Here is an 18,972-nt window from a genome sequence, read left to right as displayed (position 1 = left end):
ATATCTTTTACTGGTGCGGGTATATGTATATATATATATATATGGACAGATAGATGAACAGGTATCTCCCCCTTACTGACCATCGGCTCCGGGGTGCCCGTGAGCCTTTTTTGTTCGTTTTTGGTTTGTTCTCCTCCTCCTCTTACGGCACACGTTCACTTTGACAACGGCTTTCGTCTGGCGAAGGAAGCGTAGTCTGAGTGTTTCTCTTCTTCGTGATACCCTGCTCCATTTTATGTCGAGGAAAGAGGGTCCACAGTGGCGATGCCTGAGTTCGCCTCTGTTTGCACTTCAGCCCCTTCCCGCACCACCACCACCGTCACCGCCACCACCACTCTCCCCTTCGTTGTTTGATGCGATGTGATAGGCTTAGTCCTCGTACCAAAACAACAAAGAAAAAGGGTCCACCCCAACGAGTTCTGTACCATGCCACGAGGGGACGCCAAAGATGAGGACAGTCAACACGCCATGTGTAACGGAGCGAGCCTGCCAAAAAAAAAAAGAAGACAAAGAAAATGCATGTCACGCGCAGCATCCAATGAGTATGTCACACATGTCAACGGCCAAGAGAGCCCGGCGAAGTCGATAGAAGGTGGAGGAGGAAAGCGCTGCAGACGGGGAGAGGTGGGGGAGTCGAGGGTCGGTGTGTGTGTGTGTGTGTGTGTGTGTATTAGTGTGCTTCTTAAAAGGGAGGATGGGCGGACAATTCAGGCATGAGGCCGGCGAGAGTGGAAACTTTGTGGAGGTTGCTGCCGCGGCTGTTGCTGCTGGTCTATGCGTCTTTGTCGGCAAATGTACCAGCGCATGTCGCACTCCACTCCCTTGTAGAAAGAGAGAGAGAAAGTCACAGCACACATTGCACGTGAAACTCCTCCTGCCACTCTCCACAGCAGCTCGAAATCTCGATACGTGCATAGCAACACACATACACACGCGCATACGTTGCCTCATCCATCATCGCAGCGCCGCAAACTCCTGCACCCCGCAGTCTCTACCGCAGCTTGCGGCGAACAGTGGAGAAGCGCATAGAAAAAGGGGTTCAACAGAGCGAAGATTGGGAAAGGCAAAAAAGGGAGTTGAAAATAGTGAAGACCACCCGTGGAGAAAAGTGTGGAGGTATTCGTGTGTTCGCTGCAGAGCTGTTGCGACGTGCATCGCTGTGCAAAGAACAAACCACACAGTAGGCTGGATCGATTACCGATGAAGAGAGAGAATCGACAAGTGCACGCAACTACAGACACACAGACACACATGAGCATATGGGCACCTGACCATGACACACACACACACACACATGGACGAACGCGCCCCTTAATGTAGAGTGCGACCTCCGGCACTTGTTTCGCCCCACTCCTCCCTTGAAGAGACACACACCGGAGAGAAAGACCAGCCCGTCGTACGAACGCTTCACCACAGATAATAAAAAGAGAACAGAAACGTTGCAGCGATGGCGGGAGACAAGGTGACAGAAACCAGTTAGTTACCTCTCCGGGCCACTGCTCCTCACCACCCTCTGTTCACCTCTCGCAGCTTACTTCACAACTGGTCCGTCAGACCCCTCTCTTCTGTGACTCTATTCGTCTTTTCTTGCGTCGCGCCTTTGGGCGTCTGCAGCCGGCGGGAGGGCGATGCCCGTCGATAGGACAAACGCCAGCGATAGCATGCGATGTAGATGATGACCTTGAGTGGAGAGAGGACAAAAAAAAAGGAAGGAAGAGGGGCGATCGAACGAAAAACAGAACAAGGCAAGAGGCGGACGATCAAAGTAGAAGGAGCAGCGGAAGTCGACCGCACTGTCGTTTCAGGATGGCAGCGTCAGCGTGTGCGCGCGTGCCGGGTATGCGACAACCCTCAGCTCCTTCCTCAAGCACTCCCGCCGTCACGTCTCATCATGCTTCCTCTCAAGCAGCCCCACTCCCCTCTCGCACTCTCCAGGCTTTCCTGTGGACCAGCGCACGCGCTTAGTAGCGGTAGTGGTCCGGCTTGAACGGGCCGTTGACCGGGCAGTTGATGTACTCGGCCTGCTTCGGGGTCAGTTTTGTCAGCTTGGCGCCGACGTGGGCGAGGTGGAGGGCGGCGACCTTCTCATCGAGCGCCTTGGGCAGGAAGAACACGCCGGCCTTGTCACCGCGCGGGTACTTGCCGTTGTCGCGGTTGCTCCAGAGCTCGATCTGAGCCAGCACCTGGTTCGTGAAGGAGTTGGACATCACGAAGGACGGGTGACCGCTGGCGCAGCCGAGGTTGACCAGGCGGCCCTTAGCCAGCAGGATGATGTGACGGCCGTTCTCCATGGTATAGCGGTCCACCTGAGGCTTGATTTCCACGTGCTCTTTGGCGTTTGCCTCAAGCCATCCCACCTGGATCTCCGTGTCGAAGTGGCCGATGTTGCACACAATGGCGTCGTCGCGCATGTGAGGGAAGTGGTCAGAGGTGATGATGTCATCGTTGCCGGTGGTCGTCACGAAGATGTGCGCATCGGCCATGACGTCTTCGACCAGAGCGACCTGGTAGCCCTCCATGGAGGCCTGAAGGGCATTGATAGGGTCCACCTCCGTTACCACAACGCGAGCGCCGAAGGCGCGCAGGGCGGCGGCGCAGCCCTTACCAACATCACCGTATCCGCACACGCAGCACGTCTTGCCGGCAATCATGACATCCGTGGCGCGCTTGATGCCGTCCACCAAGGACTCTCGGCAGCCGTAAAGGTTGTCGAACTTGCTCTTCGTCACGCTGTCGTTAACGTTGATGGCGGAGATGGGGAGGTTGCCCTTGCTCAGGCGCTTGTACAGGTTCTTCACACCCGTCGTGGTCTCCTCGGAGATACCGAAGATCTTGGGCACGAGCTCGGGGTAGCGGTCGATCACCAGATTCGTGAGGTCGCCACCGTCGTCGAGGATCATGTTCGGCAGACCGTCACCGCTGAAGCCCTTCACTGTCTGGGCGATGCACCACTCATACTCCTCGTCTGTCTCACCCTTCCACGCAAACACCGGTACGCCAGTCTTGGCAATGGCCGCAGCGGCGTTATCCTGAGTGGAAAAGATGTTGCACGACGACCAGCGCAGCTCCGCACCGAGGGCCTTGAGGGTCTCGATCAGCACGGCAGTCTGTACGGTCATGTGCAGGCAGCCGGCAATCTTGGCGCCCTTCAGCGGCTGGGAGGGTCCGTACTCGCGGCGCAGCTCCATCAGACCGGGCATCTCGTTTTCCGCGAGCTCGATCGCCTTGCGGCCCCACTCCGCGAGGCTGATGTCTTTTACCTTGTAGTCCGCCATGATTGCAGTGCGACTCGAACGGGAAAGGAAAAGAAAACACGGTAGCGCTTCCGGTGCGTTAGGTGGCCGTCGTGGACAATGGGAGAATGAAAGGGTGAGCGAGAGAGGGAAATATGAAGAGAGACTTTCACTTTTTCTAGCCGGCGCGCATTACATATACATATATATATATATATAAGGAGCGCGCAACAGGAGGGGGTGGAGACCAAGGGGCGACGAACCGCAAATGGAAAAGGTGCGTGAGTGGGATGAAGGGAGGCAGAGTGTCGCGGCAGCGCCAGGCGAGTCGAGTAGATCGACAAGGGGCATGGGCACACACCACGAGAGGAAGACGGGCCAATGAGAAGGCGGCGAAGACACACAGAAAGAAGATAAGGGGAGAGGGGGGAAGCGATCGGAGGAGAGGTGGGACGGTGGAAGAAGAGTGTGTCGAGGATGGCACATGCCTTTCACTGCGAAGGCGATGCGTGACTGGCAACGCCTTTCAGCTCGTCATGACGCGTTTGGCGTCGCCCGGTCCTCCGCCCCCTCCGCTGCCTTGGTAGTCTTCCACATACAAATGAAAGTCCACTCGGCTCGCTGACGGATGGTAGGCCACCTCACAGGCATCACCTAGAAACAGCTCCGTAGCGGTGCCGCCTTAGGGAGCGTCGGAGAACCTTGTGGTCAAATACAGACGAAACAGTGATAATAATAAACGAAGGCGTCCAACAAGAGGCGCACGGCTTCTCCGTTGGGGATGATTCATGTGTGCTGTTTTTCCCCTTCGCTTATTGTCTGGTGTACTCGAGATGTGACGGTGGTGACGTGCGGCACGCGTCGTAACTCACTCGCTCGCCCTTGATACAGGCAATCGCCAACACTACCACCACCACCGTAGCTGGAAGAAGATGCAACTCACCGACTTCACTTGTGCGAGAAGAACAGAAAGAGAAGTGCAATGAAGTGATGGCTATTGTGCGCTAAACTGGATGTACTCGACACGCTCCTTCGCATCGACGAAGACGCTGCCCACCTCACCAGGGTGCTCCTCCGCCATCTGCGCCATTTTGATAACCGTGTTCACCGCGTTACGGGCTAGGGCAACGTCATCGCGCTGCTCGAGTGCATCTCGACACGCGTGAGCCGCGCGCGTGGCGTCGTCGGCGCCGACTGCAAAATTGGGGTTTGCTTCATCACGGCCATCCGCGCTGGGAGAGTCGGCCGGGACGCTGCTCTCGCCCATGAGCCAGTCGCGGCTGGAGAGGTGCAGGAGGAAATCCAGGCTGCCGAGAATGCGGAAGCGCGACGGCTTGAGCGAGGGATGAGTGCCCTTCTCGTTTGAGGTGCCTGCGGACTCCGCCACACAGGGCGGCGAAGTCGAGGCAAACGCGCACGGCGCTGAGTTGCCAGCATCGCCCATTACACATATCTCTGCGATGGTCGCGCCGAGCTCGGCAGCCGGAAAGAGCGGTTCCATCAGTTGCACTTTGCGTGCGGCATTCAGCTTCTCGATCCAGCCGTGCAGGGTGACGCTAAGAGTCGCTCCGGAAACCCCTTGCACACCCCGTTCCTCGGCGACGGGCCATGGCAGCTCGGCGTAAGGGACGAGCTTCCCCTGCTTGACCGCCTCCTCATACGCAGACAAGTCGTGGAAGGGACCGGTAAAGACTACCTCCAGCGTTGCGCCACGGGCATTGCGACAGTGCGGAACGAGGTGCAAAGATGTCGCAAGGTCCGTCACGTACGCCGCGTACGCGTCCTCTGCGTAGAAGCCAATGTCTAGACCCTCCCCTAGCATCTGATGCTACCAGCACACTGTCGTGTCCCCTGCTCGAGGGCGAGACCTACAGAAGGAGAAGTGCATGCAGAGACAGGCGAACGTGAGCGAGACGGAGAAGGAAAAACAAGCGGGGATAACTCAGACGCGTCGAGTGCATCATGACACCAGCGCGAGTCCGTGAACGTGAAGAGCCGCGGTGCAGTGAGCAAAGCCCCGCCTTGTGGGTCACGGGGGACGCGCACGCGGGATAAAAGGGAGTAGTTGTGAAAGTCGATGGGCCAAACACCCGCAGAAAAACAGGTCACGCACAACGAAAAGGTGTGCGCTGCCCCTCCACCTCCCATACACACACACACACACACACATACACACGAGATGAGAGAAATAGGTTGGACGGAAGAAGGCGAGTATCTACGTGTCCTTGTGTGCATACGAGTGAGTTCGACTGCAGCGGATTTGCGCCTCTACCACGAACTGCACAAAAAGGAAACAGCACAGTCCTCACATGCGCGCAAACCCACACGACCTCGTGCCGCCTCTGCACCCGTGTGCTCGCTCCGCCCCACACGAAAAAAAAAAAGAGTCTTCTCTCTCATCCGTATCTCTCTTTCTTCTCTCTTCTATGCCTCAGCCTCTCGCCGCCTTCCGCTGGGCACGCTTGTAGCTCGCTCCTTTTTGTGGGTTTCCTATTTCTTTCGCGTGGAGAGACGCCTTTGTGTGGCCGCTGCAGCCACCTACAGGACCGGCAGCCTTGCCCCGCCCCCCCCCCCTTTCTACCTCCTCGATGCTGTTGTTGTGTCCTACGGCCCACCCACCCACCTAACACTCAGTAGGCTGACTCTTTGTCCTCCGCATCGCCGCTGCCTCACCCATCCGCGCGTGCACACATGCTTGCACGTGGGTTTTGTCGTCGTCTTTTCACCGCTAGATGCTGTGGGCTCTGAGCCAGTCTTCGACAGGCTCTGCCAGCAGGGCCTTTTCCACGGGCAACAAGAAGTCCTCTTCAGGGCCGCGCAGGGAAGAGGGGATGAGCTCCTCTAGCATTCCCAAGTTCCACCGCACGTAGTTGACGTGCTCCAGGTAGAAAACCCACGAAGCCGCCCATCTAATCCAATCAAGGGTGACGCCATGGTCTTGCATGACATCGTAGAGCTCGTTCAGCATATCCAGCTCCAGGTGCCACAGGCACGGCCCGTCATAGTAGAAGTTTTTCCGCGCGTACTCGCCGTCGTCAGACGGGTCCAGGAGCGCCGCGCGCTCCTCCGCCGACTTTGGTTCGTACACCCGAACGTTGCGCATGTGCATGCCGCCCTCGTTCGCAGCCATGGAGAAGTGGATGACGATACCGTTTCGCTCCACGCACACCTCGATCGGAATCCAGTCGGCAAAGGTGAGCACGGCGTTCAGCCGCGGCGGGTCCTTCAGCTCGATGCGCGCCCACGCATGCACGGCGGCAAGACGGCCCCTCTTCACGGCACCCCGATGAAACACAGCGACGTTATCTTCAGGGCGGTGCTGCACAGACCAGGAGCCGTCCCCGTATGTCTCTTCCGGCTGCGAGGGAGGAGTTGCCGCAGTTTCCCGGGCTGCGTGCGCGGCTTCGACAGTGCTGCCCTCACGCTCAGACCCTGCTGTCATCCCCCCTCCTTGCGTTGACGACGATGTTGCACCAGCGCCACCTGCCATACTCCTCTGCTTTGCGGCACCGGAGGAAGTGTCATTGGCACCTGAACCTGCGCTTCCGTGCACCTCGAGTGCCGCTTCTGCCGCAACTAGCGAAGGCGAGGCACCTGTGGTCCTTGTCGCGGGTGGTGGGGGCGGGGGCTTTGTGTAGTACTCGCGCCGGATCTCGTCACACAAGTCCTTGTAGAGCGCCCGGAAGAGCTGGTAGTTGCCAGAGCCGTACTTGCTGCCCATCGCACGCGTCCATTGTGTTTCCTCATCTACCAGCTCCTCGGTGGAGAGGGAGCGACGGCCATACGCGACGACAGCCACCGAGCACAGTGCAGATGCTTCCTGCACTGCTCCAAAGCGACGAAGCATCCCGACCATTGCGGCCGAGCCCCGCGCGAGAGAGGGGCCGCGTGGCACCCTCTTGAGGCACCACATCCCCTCCAACTACCAAAGCAGAGAGGCGGTGCGGGCGAAACGCAAAAAAAAAAGCCTTGGCGCAAACCGCGAAGGAGCACGTCGAGGAAGTCGAGGTATACGCGCCACGTCGCGTTGGCGAGGTGTTGGATAGATCTGTGAGAAGAAGAAAAAGATGATGGAGGGAGGTGATGAAGCACAAGGAGCTTCAAGGGCGCTCCGCATACGGCCACAGTGCGTGCAGTGACCAATTCCGTTCACCTGTTTTCGATAAACGCTAATATGAGGGCAAAACGAACCAGCTCGAGCAAGGCCCTCACCCTTCCTCACCCCTCCTGCCGAAAAACACAGGAGTCGTCGATATGAGCAGCACTTCGTTGCGGCAACGAAACCGTCTTCGAGCCACGCTGTGCGAAATCGAAAATATAAGGCGTGCGAGAAAAAAAAAAACGACACTGTGATGTTTTTTTTTCTGCGACTCCTTTGGTTGCGGGTGTGAGCGCGAAAGCGGCGGGGGCCTCACGCACTGGGTGGCAGATAACGTTTGGTAGCCACTACGCAAGCCATACACACACACACACACACTCATAAAGGCCGACAGGCGACTTGAAAATGCGTAGGGTTGGTCATAAAGTAGGCAAAAAATGGAGAGAGAGAGAGAGAGAGCGTAGGTAAAGACGCATTGGTAAGCAGCGTACGAAGATTCAAAGCATGCGAGGTCGACAAGGCCGGTGCATACACTTGCTGCAGTGGCCATGACAACAAACAGGGCGCTGAGAACAGGAGAGGGAACGGAAATCAGCGAAACAAAGAGTGATGCTCACTGATGCACGAGCCGCAGCAGGATCAGGGCTTCTCCCCACCCCCTCTCCCCTACACAAACGCTCGCCGGCCCTTTTCCGCGCTGCCCAACCGCTCGCGAACGCAGCCGTGCATCCGTGGACAAAGACAGTTATCGCTAAGCACCTGGAGCGAGAAGTTGGGGAAAGCACAGCCCCGCTTGTACAGCCACCATTCTTCTCACCGAGGACCTCTCCTCTTCTCCTCTCCGTATGCCAAAGTCTCTGCGCCTGAAAGCTCCCCTGATTATTAGTCAACTTGCATTCCTTTAGTAGGTGACCCCTAGCCGATCTTTCCACTAGGAGAGAGGGAGAGGCAGTTATGTTTACTCATACACACCCGGCCGCACAACGGCGGGTGTTTACCTCTTTTAAATTGCGAACACGACAACCACCAGCGCAGGAGATACCTCCACACACACACCAAGAAAGGTAAAGCGCCCTACCAGATAGAACAAGAAGACGCACGCAGACGCACCGACACACCCACATACAGACAGACAGGCAGACGCCCGTGCACCAATCGAAGGACGAGCAGCACAAAAACAGATGTGATGTGTGCACACGTTCCCAAACAAGCACATGCATACAAGCATACACAGATAGAGAGAGAGAACCTTCTCTTCGCCGTATTCGCCTCTCTACAACGTCCACAGAGGCTGCGCACCAGGCGTGGAATCGTACGAGTCGCCGAAACGGTACATTTTGATGAGACCGTCGTAGCTGGCGCTGGCGAAGCCGCGACCGTCGGGGTGGAAGGACATGGCATTGATCGTACCAAAGTGGCAGCGCAGCTGGCCGAGCTGGTGGCCGTGAACCTTGTGAAAAAACTTAACCTCGAAGATGGACTGCCCGCCTTGCGTCGTCACAGAAGCGGCATCCATGCCACCGCCGAGGATCACGTGGTCAGCGTTGGGGCTGATCGACACGTCGTTCACCGGGACGTCGCTCCGGTACACCTGAATGGTGGCCAGGTCGCGAAAGTCTATGAGGTGCGACGTCTTGTCGGTCGAGGCGGTGGCTAAGGCGAGGTAGTTGGGGTCCCAGCTGAAGCGGTTGATCACCTCGTTCTCGTCCTCGTGAATCTGGCGACTGCGAATCACCTTGTTCGCTTCCACGTCGAGGATATTCATGTAGCCACCCTCGGAGTAGTAGATCGTCTCGTTCGTCGGCCCCCAGGCGGCCCACGTGATGGTGTCCGGGGTCTCGAAGGTGGAAAAAGTGGTGAAGGGCGTCTTGACAGGGGCGATGTCCTCACCGGCCTTGGGCACCGTGAAGGGTACGTTGTAGACCTGAATCGCCGAGTTTGTGCTGGAGCGGCCCTTTGTGGCCACCATCATCAGCGTGTCATCGTGCGAGAAGCCGACACTGGCGCCGGACGATAGGCTGCGGCTCACGGAGCCAAGCAGGGCACCAGACTCTACGCTCCACAGAAGCACCTCCTCGCCGGCGCTGGCGGTGGCCAAGAGTGTGGACTCACGGTTCACATCTAGTGCCACCATGGCCGCGTCGTACGTTCGACCTTCCACCTGGCCCACCGTTGTGTAGGAACCAAACAGCTTGCCCGTCTTTACCTGCCAGCAGCATGCGCTGCAGTTCGTGTCCTTGGCAGATGAAAAGAGAAGGTCGCCATCGCGGTTGAACTTGAGCATCGTCACACCCTTCATATGGCCATGAAGCGCCACGCCTTCGAGATCCACGGCGGCCGTCATTGTTGCTGAGGTACGAGAGACGAAGATGAGCTGTGTTTTCGATTTCTTGGTTTCTGTAAGGAAGGCTGCAAGCAAAGAGGCGAGGTGCGAGAGAAGTAGACACCAAAAAAAAAACGGAGAAGGTGTGTTGAGTAGAGGTGACACTGCTGCGGATGGGCCGGGCTGAAGTCGTGAGCGTGGCCCCATCATGTCCGTGTGTGTGTGTGTGTGTGTGTGTGAGAGAGAGAGGGGAAGGAGCGACGGAGAAAAAGGGAGGGGCAGGATCAATGCACAGGGTGAGAGAAACAGAGGCCAGAGACGGTGTGTGTGCCCACATTCACACAGCACGGCAAACAAACACGAATGAAAGAGCCGGGAGAGGCCGCCCGCAAACACCGCAAGTGTGGCATTTCGTCTGCTGCCACGAGATGGTGGATGCGCCCGCATGTACAAGTGCCACTGATGCGTTTGTGTTCGTGCATGTATGCGCCCGTGTGTGCGTGTCGCATGTGCGTCAGTGCATTGGCATGGTCTGGCACGCAGGTGCACACGCCGCTGGAGTCGAGAGAGGAACAGCAGCCTGACGACGGCGCTGATCGACGATGCGACGGCCCATCACAGTGCGATTGCACACAAAGAAAAGTCACACACAAACGAAAGCGTCGTGCGGAGTGTTCACCAGCCAAGCTCTTTAAGACGTTGGCTCGCCGTCTTCACCAGATCACGGTCCGTGATTGTCGCCTCACCCACATGGGTGGCGGCCTCGCTGGAGCGCAACTGCGGTGATACCCTGCCCTCTCCAGCCCTCGTGCTCTTCGTACCTACAGCGCCTTCTGCGCCCAACGCCGCCTGTACCTTCCCCATCCCCGCCTCTATGAGATGTATGAGCTGTCGCAGCATCGTCTCCGTCATGCCCTCCGCAGACACGGCAGCCGGCTCGCCGCGGAGGGCGGCCAGGGACTCGAGCAAGGCCGTTTGCCGGTCCGCCGCTGCCGCCCGCTCCTTGCGATCCGCGTCGGCTAGTTGCTGAAGGCGAAAGCGCATGTCCTTCTCCAACGACGTCAGCTGCGCTGTCGTTCGCTGGTACTGTGCCTCAAGGCGCTCGGTGACGTCGCTCTCGTGTGCCTCGAGGCGGCTGATGAGTGCAAGGAGAAACTTGCGGTCCCCGGCGGCTTCGCTCACCCGGTGCACAAGGTCTTCAGACGCGCTCGCGGTGACGGCCGCAGCTTGGGACGCTGTGGATGCCGCGTCAGGGGGGTTCGCAACACCACCCGTGAGACTCCCGACACCCTCCTCGTCGTGCCTCTCGCCTGAAGAGGTAGGGGAAGGCAACGGCTCCGATGTCTCCGCAGCCGCGTCGATGGGGTCGTCGGCGGGAGGGGTGGACACTCTGCGCTCTGGAGAAGGCGTGCTGTCCTCAGCCACAGCACCCGCCGTGTGGGGAGAAGTGGCGGCGGCGGTAGCCGCGGTGGCCGCACCGGCGAAGGGGAGATCCGCTCCATGAGGAGCGGTATAGGGAATCGGCATGGGCGCCAACATTGGAAACGGAACCGGCACCGGTACATACCCTTTAACCAGACCAGCAGCAGAGCTACCTGCCGCCGCAGCATCGGCTGAGCTTGTAGGGATGGTGATGTCTCGTGCAGCGTACCAACTTGCGAACATGGGCCACCAGGGTCCGTAGGGGCTAACGGCAGGCCCTGGTGCAGCAGCTGAGTTATGCACAGATTGTGGAGCGCTGTGTTGATCGCCACTCTCGGAGGATGGCAGTGGTGTGGCCGGTGGTGCTGGCGGCGCCACCCTCTCCATCTCCATCACGGAGGCCGGAGGGTTCGTGGGGTTCGTGGGGGACTCCACGTGTGGCGGCTCCGGCGCAGACGCCGGCGCTGGCGACGGCTGTGGCGCGATAGCAGTAGTCGTTTGAATGAGCCACGAGTGCTGCGGCGAGCGATCCGACTCTCTCAGGATCAGCAGCTGCCCCATGCCACGCGCCAGCACCCGGAAGCCGGCGACAGCGCTAGACTCGGCCAGCATCTTCGCCTCCGCAGCACTCCCAGCGTGGGCGAACACCTCGCTGACGCCCGTGTTGCTCATGTCCAGCAGCTCCATTGCAGTGCCCTCCAGCACCGGACGCGAAGCCAGCAAGGAGCCGCCCATCCAGGTGATGGAGGTGCTGGACACGTTCAGATAGCGTAGGGCGGAGCCGGGAACAGCGTTCGCGACCGCACGCGCTGTCTCGTCGCCCAGCGGGTTTTGACTCGCATCTAGCCCCTTCAGACCCCGCGTCGCCGAGTGACCAAGAGACATGGTGCCGCCGGCTGGCCGTGGCAAGGGTCGATCGTCCAGACTCGCGTAGCCGCCCCGCAGCGAGCGCTGCCACGTGGAGGCCGAGGCAGTCGGCACGGCGGCACGTATGAGGTGCACGAGGCCGGTTTTGCACGCATCAGTCAATCCGCACCCCACAAAGCTCGCCTCCTCCAGCGCCGGCCACGTCACGCCGCCATCCGCCGATGCTTCAGATGACTTGGGGGAGGGCGTTGTCAGCTGCATGAACTGCGCATGCGTGAGTGGGACGCCGTCCAGGCGCAGGGAGGTGAGACGATGGCACAGTGGGAGAACGCGTGTCAGCGACGGCGGCACTTGTCCAATGCCTCGCTGCTGCTGCAGCGGTGCACGACCCTGCACCGCCATGCTAGTGAGCGGCATGCCGCACCAGGAGAAGGAGCTCAGCGTGGTGGCGCTTTCCTTCACTGCCTGCGCCACTGCCTGCGCCAGACGCCGCAGCATCGGCTCATTCTGCGTGAACCAAGTCCTTGACGCAGGCGGCGAGGCCGCACCGCGCGGGAGCTGCGCCGCTGGCACGGTATCCTTGTAAGCAAAGTGAAGCTTGGCGAACTGCGTCCGTGAGAAGGCGCCTATTGTTCTCGGTCGAGAGGACGGGCTAGTGTCTGAGGCAGCGCCTCGTCGACTCAGCTGTCCTGATGAATTTCGCGACGGCGCTGCTGGCGAACGCGCGGCACGAGCTGCTGGGGATACGTCCAGAAGTGCGCACGCAAAGAGGCGGATGTCGGCGAGCGGAATCTCCGCGAAGTTTATGTCCATCACGCCCTCGCGGAGACCGGCAACAAACGCCGGGTGCGGTGAAGTGCGGTGCGCCTGGCACTGAGCGAAGTACCGCTCCATGAGGGAGGGGCGCTCCATTGACGCCGCCGGCCGTCGCAGGCGGGGGTGACGCACAATTGACGAGTGCTGCACCTCAGCACAGGAGGCCGGGGAGAGCGTGAAAAGGTGAGGAATGAGTAGGGGGCACACGTGCCAGCTATCGATCTATCGTTTCTGAAGGCGTCTTCGGGGGGCGAGCAGTGTATGTAAGCTGTCCGTGTAGGGTCGATCACTGCACGTGTATCTACACTCGCAGAAAAGAAAGGATAACGACGTGCAGTCGCGAGTGCACGAATGATTAGTCTATGATCAGCAGCGGGCTCGGAGAAAGAGGGGTGGATCCGGGAGTTCTGCTGCGGCTTGTGCGGCTGCACGTTTTCAAAAAGCGTGATGGCCAAGAATGAGAGGGGGAGTGGCATGTGGCGTGAACACACACACACACACACACACGTGCCTGTATACATGCACGGCAACAGTTAGAGAGAAAGAGTAGGTACAGGGAGATGATGAGAATCAAGCCATCAGCTAATGATGCCCACAGGGAAGGGCTACACGGCACCGGTCGTACCGCAACAACTGTCGGACCTTCACTTCAGCATCTTCGCAAGAGAAAATGAGAGTGGGACCACAAGAGCCCTCGTGAAGGCTACACCAGTGACCCTTTACAGCATCCGCACACGTCGAACGTGAGCCTCGCTATTCTACGCATGCTTAGGTCGGTAAGAATACGTGGAGGTTTGCCATATGACATCGCTGCCGCGTGTGCGGAAAGAAGAGGAAGGGAAGGACAGAGAGAGGATCTGTGCGGGGAAGAAGAAAACGACCGAGATCTCTTTTAGCTCTTTTTTATTCTTCTTTTCGCCACCCCACATGTACACACATACATACATACATACACATATGTAGCCACACGTATACATAAATATACATGCATGCGTGCGTGTGCGTCTGCGTATACCTCACCCTCACCATCGCCCCTCTTCCCACTGCCAAAACGCAAACGTGCACAAGGAAAAAGAAAACGAGAAACGTGAAACCTACAACGTTTCAGAAAAGAGAAACGCGTTATTGCAGGAACGAGTGAATAGACGAAACAGAAGAGGAAAGGAGAAACGCATTAAAAAGTTAAAGGCGCTGCGGCAGCGACCCTTTGCGGCTCGCCGTATGCGGGGGGAGAAGGGACGTGCGTGTGCGAGTGCGGCCTTCGCTGCGCTTGTTTCTGAGTTGTGAAAGTGGGGGAGAGAGGGTAGAGAGAAAGCGACGTATCGGGAAGTCAGTTCAGACACGCCAAGAGCTTGGCGCCAACGTGCCACGCCATACGCCAGTAGGCCAAGATGGCATACGGCGTCCACGTCACCGCCACCGCCACCGCTGTCCACAGGAGCATCTGCCACTCGCAGACGGTGCTGAAAAGACACCGCAGGTCGCGAAAGGCGCAGCGTCTGCACTGCTCCGCTTTGGGGGCATTCGGCGCCGGCGTAGTGGTCGTGTGCTCGACCGTCCAGGAAATGTTTGCAGAGGCCAGCAGCGCTGCGGCCGCGTCGCGAAAGACGACGGTGCATGAGGCGGTGCTCCCCACCTCCTCGGGCAGGTCGCTCACCATGCTGAACTGCAACAGCGAGGAGGTGTTAGCCCCGGCCACCAAAGCCGTGCGACCACACTCGTGTGTCACGCCGTCGCTATCGCAGTTCGATGCGCGTGCTCCCCGACACTGACCAACGGCAACGTAGTAGAGGCCACCATATGTGTTGTTGTTGCGAACCGTGACGTAGAGGATGCCTGTGCTGCTGTCAAACTTGATAGCATCCAGTACACCGTGTACCGGAAGCGGCTGGAACACGAGGCCGTCCGCATTCACCGTCCACCGCAGCATCGCCCCACCCGTGCGCTCCACCGCATCGAGCAGGAACTCCTGTTCCCTCATCGCCTGCCGCGTGAAGGTGCCCAGAGAGGCGGCGATATAGCGTCCGCCGACGCCCTGGGCGATCTGTTCCAGGTCCGCCGCACGGTAGTCTGCTAGCTGGTGTCGCACGCACGTCCCCTTCTGCGCGTTGCACTGCTTAGTGCTGGAGAGCGAGTAGAAATAGTCTGGTGAGATGCCGACCTTGTCGCAATCATTGCCGGAGACGCTGACAAGCGGCGCCGGGAGCAACAGCCACTCTGCCGGGTCGTCGTCGCGCACAGGCCCGGTGCTGATGCTGCGGCTGGCACTGCTGTGTTCTGCAGAGGGGACAAAGAGAACGCGCCCGGAAATATCAACCGTGGGGTTTGACTCTCCGGGCAAAACACCAGAGGCCCGAAGAATCTGCAGAGCAGACGCACCCTTCTGCACCTCAGGGGCGTCCGTCGTGAGCTGCAGTGTCGTCGGTGCGATCCCTCGCCCGCTCGCGGATAGGTGCATCATGTAGTAGGGCGACGACGATCCCACGGCCCATCCGTGGTAGGTGATGCCCTCGCTCTGTACGCACGTGATTCCGGCTGCACCGGTGCGGAAGCAAAAGTGCGCGCGCATCGAAGCGTTGCACAGGTCGCTTGTGAGGGCGCACTCCACGCTGGTGCAGAGGCAGCACAATCCGAGCGGCGCCGACACAAGCGTCCCTGTCATGCTCATGTAGGAAGGACAGCGCGTGACGCCGTCGTCGCACGACATGGCCGTCTTCAGTACCCGCACAGAGTCTCGCAATGCCGCCGGGAACGTGCGTAGGTAGGTGAGCCCGTAGCGCATCTGCACAGCGCCACGCCGCATTGCCACCGTGATGGGAGGCAGAGACACCTGCAGAGAGGTGGCAGCTGTGCCAGCGGCATCGGACGCCGCGTCACGGGGAAAGAGTGACTCATGCAACGCGTGCGTCACCATCACCTCTGTCTCCAAGACGGAGCCGGTGAGAATGCTGTCGTCGAGGGTGAGGTCCACCACCAGCTTGAGCCCGCACCCAGGCGGCGTGGGTGGCGAGGCTCCGTCGCAGGACCGCACGTAGGCCGTTGCCGTGGCGGTGCCCCCCATTCCATCAGCCAGGCCACCAACGGTAGGTCCTGCACAGAGCCCCTGACTGGCGTATACCAGTGCCAAAAGAAGTGCAATGAAGGCCACGCGAGTGGGTGGTGGCATTGCCACAAAGCAAGTGCGGTACCTGCGGCGTGGTCGGTGATGAGTCAGCGACGAACGACGAGAGGCGCTTTGCAGCGCTGGCACTGCTGGTACAGCCGTGTCGAGACCACGGTTCGGCGACGGCGCAGTAGCGGTGGAATTATCACCCGACGCACGCGACATAGCGGGATTCATCTGTTTGTTCTGTCTTTTGAGTATGCGGAGGGTGGTAGAGCGGTGGTGGTGTGCCGGTCTTTAGTTGCTTGTTATATATATATATATGTGTGTGTGTATATAGATGTATATATATATACGTATATCTGAGGGAGCGAGGTACAAGGCGTGAAAGCAGTCGACAACGGAGGTACAAAAATGGATGGGGATAAAAAGGTAAGAAGTGAAGCGGAACAAGGGACCGAAGCAAAAACGATTATGTTCTTAGCTAAAAAATAATAACGCGAAGCAGTTGCAGCGAGAGCAGAAGAAGAACGAGAAAAGGAGGGAGAGGAAGAGAGCGAGGAAGGAATACGCTGGGCAGCCTTGGCGAAACACGAAAGAAAACGAGAGCTAAAGAAAAATGTCTGCCTGCGTGCCTTGGCGTGTTTGCGACGTAGCGAGCACCAGCAGCAGCAGCGGTGGGGTGCAGAGAGGGGAAGGGTGTATGGTTAGGTTCCGTGCGAGAAGGAAGGAAGCAGAAAGCCAAGCAGAAGAACGTCTACGAGAGAGAAAGAGGGGGTGTAAAGAATGACGCGTGTTCCACCAGAGAGGAGAGAAGAAACAAAAACCGCGATATAAAATGGGGGGGGAGATTGTTCCCGTTTTGTGTGTAAGCGAGGGTGAAGTGGTGAAGCGCACACACTCACGTGGTTGTGTATGGTGTGCCGGCGCATGGCGAGGGGATCGAGGCGACGGCGATGATGAAAGGGCGTGCATCAGAGAAGGAGGAGAACGCAGGAATGTTGGCGGGAGAGAAAAAGCGGGTGAGAAGAGGGGAGAATGGAGAATGATGCACGGGGCGCAGACATCGACACGAATACCGAAACAGCATCGCCCGCGACTTAGCATACACACACACACACTGCGCCAGTGGCTGCATGGTGCTTCTGCCTAATAAAGGATTAAATGGGCTACCACGCCTCGTACTCGCGCCGTTGCTGAGCATCGTGGATGAAGAGACGCATCCGGCCTGCAGCCAAACGATCCCGCACGCTATCAGCGGCGAGGATAATGGGGGACAGGAGGAGGAAGGCGCAGGAAGAGCGGTGAGAAGAAGAGAGGATAAGAGAAGCAGAGTAGTGTACCGTCAACTTTCGCTCACCTGCACGCACACCCGCACTACATCTCTCTCTGTCTCTCTTAAACCTTCGCTCATCCACTGCGCCAATGCCGCTCTCCCCTCCACCTGTAAGCTCCCTTCTTGTTCTTGCCTCAGCTTGAATGATGCCTTACCCATACTCACTCAGGCGCGCGCAGGTGCAGAAGCGAACAAACAGCCAAATATGTGCACAATGGTCCCCCTATACACATTACTTGTGCGTCTGCGCGCATTGCCCTTTTCTCTTGTCCGTCTCTTGCGCCTCACTGCCCCCCCCGCCCCTCACGTTCACCATCATCAGTCACCATCACGCACAGACAAAAAAAAACGATGAAAAGCACCTTGAGGAAGGTGCGTCACCAGGTCACGAGTACATGAAGACGTCACGAATGGTGTGCGTCGATTTCGACAAGTCGAACGAACGCATTCCCCCAGCTTTTCTCGTGTCACTTGTTTTCTTTGTTATTTCTTTCATTTCGATGCCGCTTCGCCGCACCCCGTCAGCCACACGATCCTGTGCTCTCCCACTCCCTGTTTTCGCTGCGTGCACTCTCCAGCAAAAGAAAGCGAGCGAAAAAGACAAGAGGCCGTCTCGCCCCTGGTCAAGCCAGCGCATACTTTCAGATACAACAGAAACACACGCACACACGTGCACATCAATGAAACGCTGCGCCCGGATGAGTGTTCGGGAAGGAAGGAGAGGTGGAGGGGGGACTGGGCACAGGCAGAAGATGCTACCTTTGCGCTTCTTCAGTCCTCTCTTCTTTTTTCCTGTAAGCCATCTGTGCCCATACTCCAAACATCATCTGCTTCGTAAGATGCAAGCAAAAGATCAAGCAGCAGTCCACCAGCGGTCTGTTAGTAGCCGTGAATGTGTGCGTGTGGGGGAGGGGAGGAGAGATCGCGAGGGAGCAGGAGGAAGAGTAAGGGCAGTGAAGAAAAAATCGCAGAGAGAGAGAGAGACACGACGAGCACACGGTTCGAAAAAGATAACCGATGAGGCATGAAGAACAGAAGCGAGCAGGGGGCTTTCCTTTCACCCACAGCAAGCACAGACACAACGCGAGACAACCGACATGATGCCAAGGCGCACAAGAGACGGCAAACGGGGAAGGCAGCGCACAGAAAAGGCGGGGAGAAGACAGACAAAGGGCGCGCAAGAACAAAAAAAAGACGCAACAGAGCACATGATGACATAAGCGCAGCCAGAACGGGTGCGACTCAACAGAAAAGAACGCGAACGGCGCACGCGCGCACCTACATACACAACGAAGAGCCACGAAGAAAGGAAAGGGAGGCAGCGGCAGAGACGGAGAGACAGAGACAGACCGGCAGGGCACCAGGATGAGAAAAAAAGAAACAAATCAATACCGGCGATGACAGCAAAAGTTGAGCAAAAGTGGCAAAACCGACATACGAACGCACACACGCACATATATATGTTCTGCGCTGAACGCGCGCGAAGCCGATGCACCACACCAAGCTCAGCGGAAGGAAGAAGAGGAGGTGGATAAATCGAGCGCTAAAGAAGGACAAAACAACACAGGCACCACCCAGGGATCTTCTTAGCGACAGAGGAACCAGGAGTGTGTCGGCGCAGTGAAGGTGACCGAGATAGGGGGCAACGGCACCGCTGAGGTGCAGTGGGGAGTAGTCGACAGGAGAGAAGCAGAAGGGGGCCTCTGCGCTAGTGACCGCGTGAGACACCGAGGAGAAAAAAACAGCGCACGCGCCGGCAGACGCCGTGTCACA

General features: G+C 58.3%; 6 protein-coding genes across 6 annotated transcripts; all 6 read right to left on the bottom strand.

The window, feature by feature from the left end:
- Positions 1 to 1,961: 1,961 nt before the first annotated feature.
- On the bottom strand, positions 1,962 to 3,275 carry LMJF_36_3910 (S-adenosylhomocysteine hydrolase; the record flags this gene model as incomplete). The annotated part of the gene is made up of 1 exon (XM_001686922.1): positions 1,962 to 3,275. One exon carries the CDS (start codon positions 3,273 to 3,275, stop codon positions 1,962 to 1,964), a length of 1,314 nt encoding a protein of 437 aa, XP_001686974.1.
- Positions 3,276 to 4,227: 952 nt separating this feature from the next.
- Positions 4,228 to 5,055, bottom strand: LMJF_36_3900 (conserved hypothetical protein; the record flags this gene model as incomplete). Its single annotated transcript, XM_001686921.1, has 1 exon — positions 4,228 to 5,055. The coding sequence occupies one exon, from the start codon at positions 5,053 to 5,055 to the stop codon at positions 4,228 to 4,230; it is 828 nt and encodes a 275-aa protein (XP_001686973.1).
- A 906-nt stretch (positions 5,056 to 5,961) lies between these two features.
- LMJF_36_3890 (conserved hypothetical protein) lies at positions 5,962 to 7,146 on the bottom strand (the record flags this gene model as incomplete). Its single annotated transcript, XM_001686920.1, has 1 exon — positions 5,962 to 7,146. The coding sequence occupies one exon, from the start codon at positions 7,144 to 7,146 to the stop codon at positions 5,962 to 5,964; it is 1,185 nt and encodes a 394-aa protein (XP_001686972.1).
- A 1,459-nt stretch (positions 7,147 to 8,605) lies between these two features.
- LMJF_36_3880 (putative eukaryotic translation initiation factor 3 subunit) lies at positions 8,606 to 9,865 on the bottom strand (the record flags this gene model as incomplete). Its single annotated transcript, XM_001686919.1, has 1 exon — positions 8,606 to 9,865. One exon carries the CDS (start codon positions 9,863 to 9,865, stop codon positions 8,606 to 8,608), a length of 1,260 nt encoding a protein of 419 aa, XP_001686971.1.
- Positions 9,866 to 10,330: 465 nt separating this feature from the next.
- Positions 10,331 to 12,856, bottom strand: LMJF_36_3870 (conserved hypothetical protein; the record flags this gene model as incomplete). The annotated part of the gene is made up of 1 exon (XM_001686918.1): positions 10,331 to 12,856. One exon carries the CDS (start codon positions 12,854 to 12,856, stop codon positions 10,331 to 10,333), a length of 2,526 nt encoding a protein of 841 aa, XP_001686970.1.
- A 1,234-nt stretch (positions 12,857 to 14,090) lies between these two features.
- LMJF_36_3860 (similar to leishmania major. l411.4-like protein) lies at positions 14,091 to 15,821 on the bottom strand (the record flags this gene model as incomplete). The annotated part of the gene is made up of 1 exon (XM_001686917.1): positions 14,091 to 15,821. One exon carries the CDS (start codon positions 15,819 to 15,821, stop codon positions 14,091 to 14,093), a length of 1,731 nt encoding a protein of 576 aa, XP_001686969.1.
- Positions 15,822 to 18,972: the final 3,151 nt, after the last annotated feature.

This window comes from Leishmania major, chromosome 36 (assembly GCF_000002725.2).
Source record: "Leishmania major strain Friedlin complete genome, chromosome 36".
Classification (NCBI taxonomy): Eukaryota; Euglenozoa; class Kinetoplastea; order Trypanosomatida; family Trypanosomatidae; genus Leishmania; species Leishmania major.
This window is presented reverse-complemented; position numbering and strand designations above follow the sequence as displayed.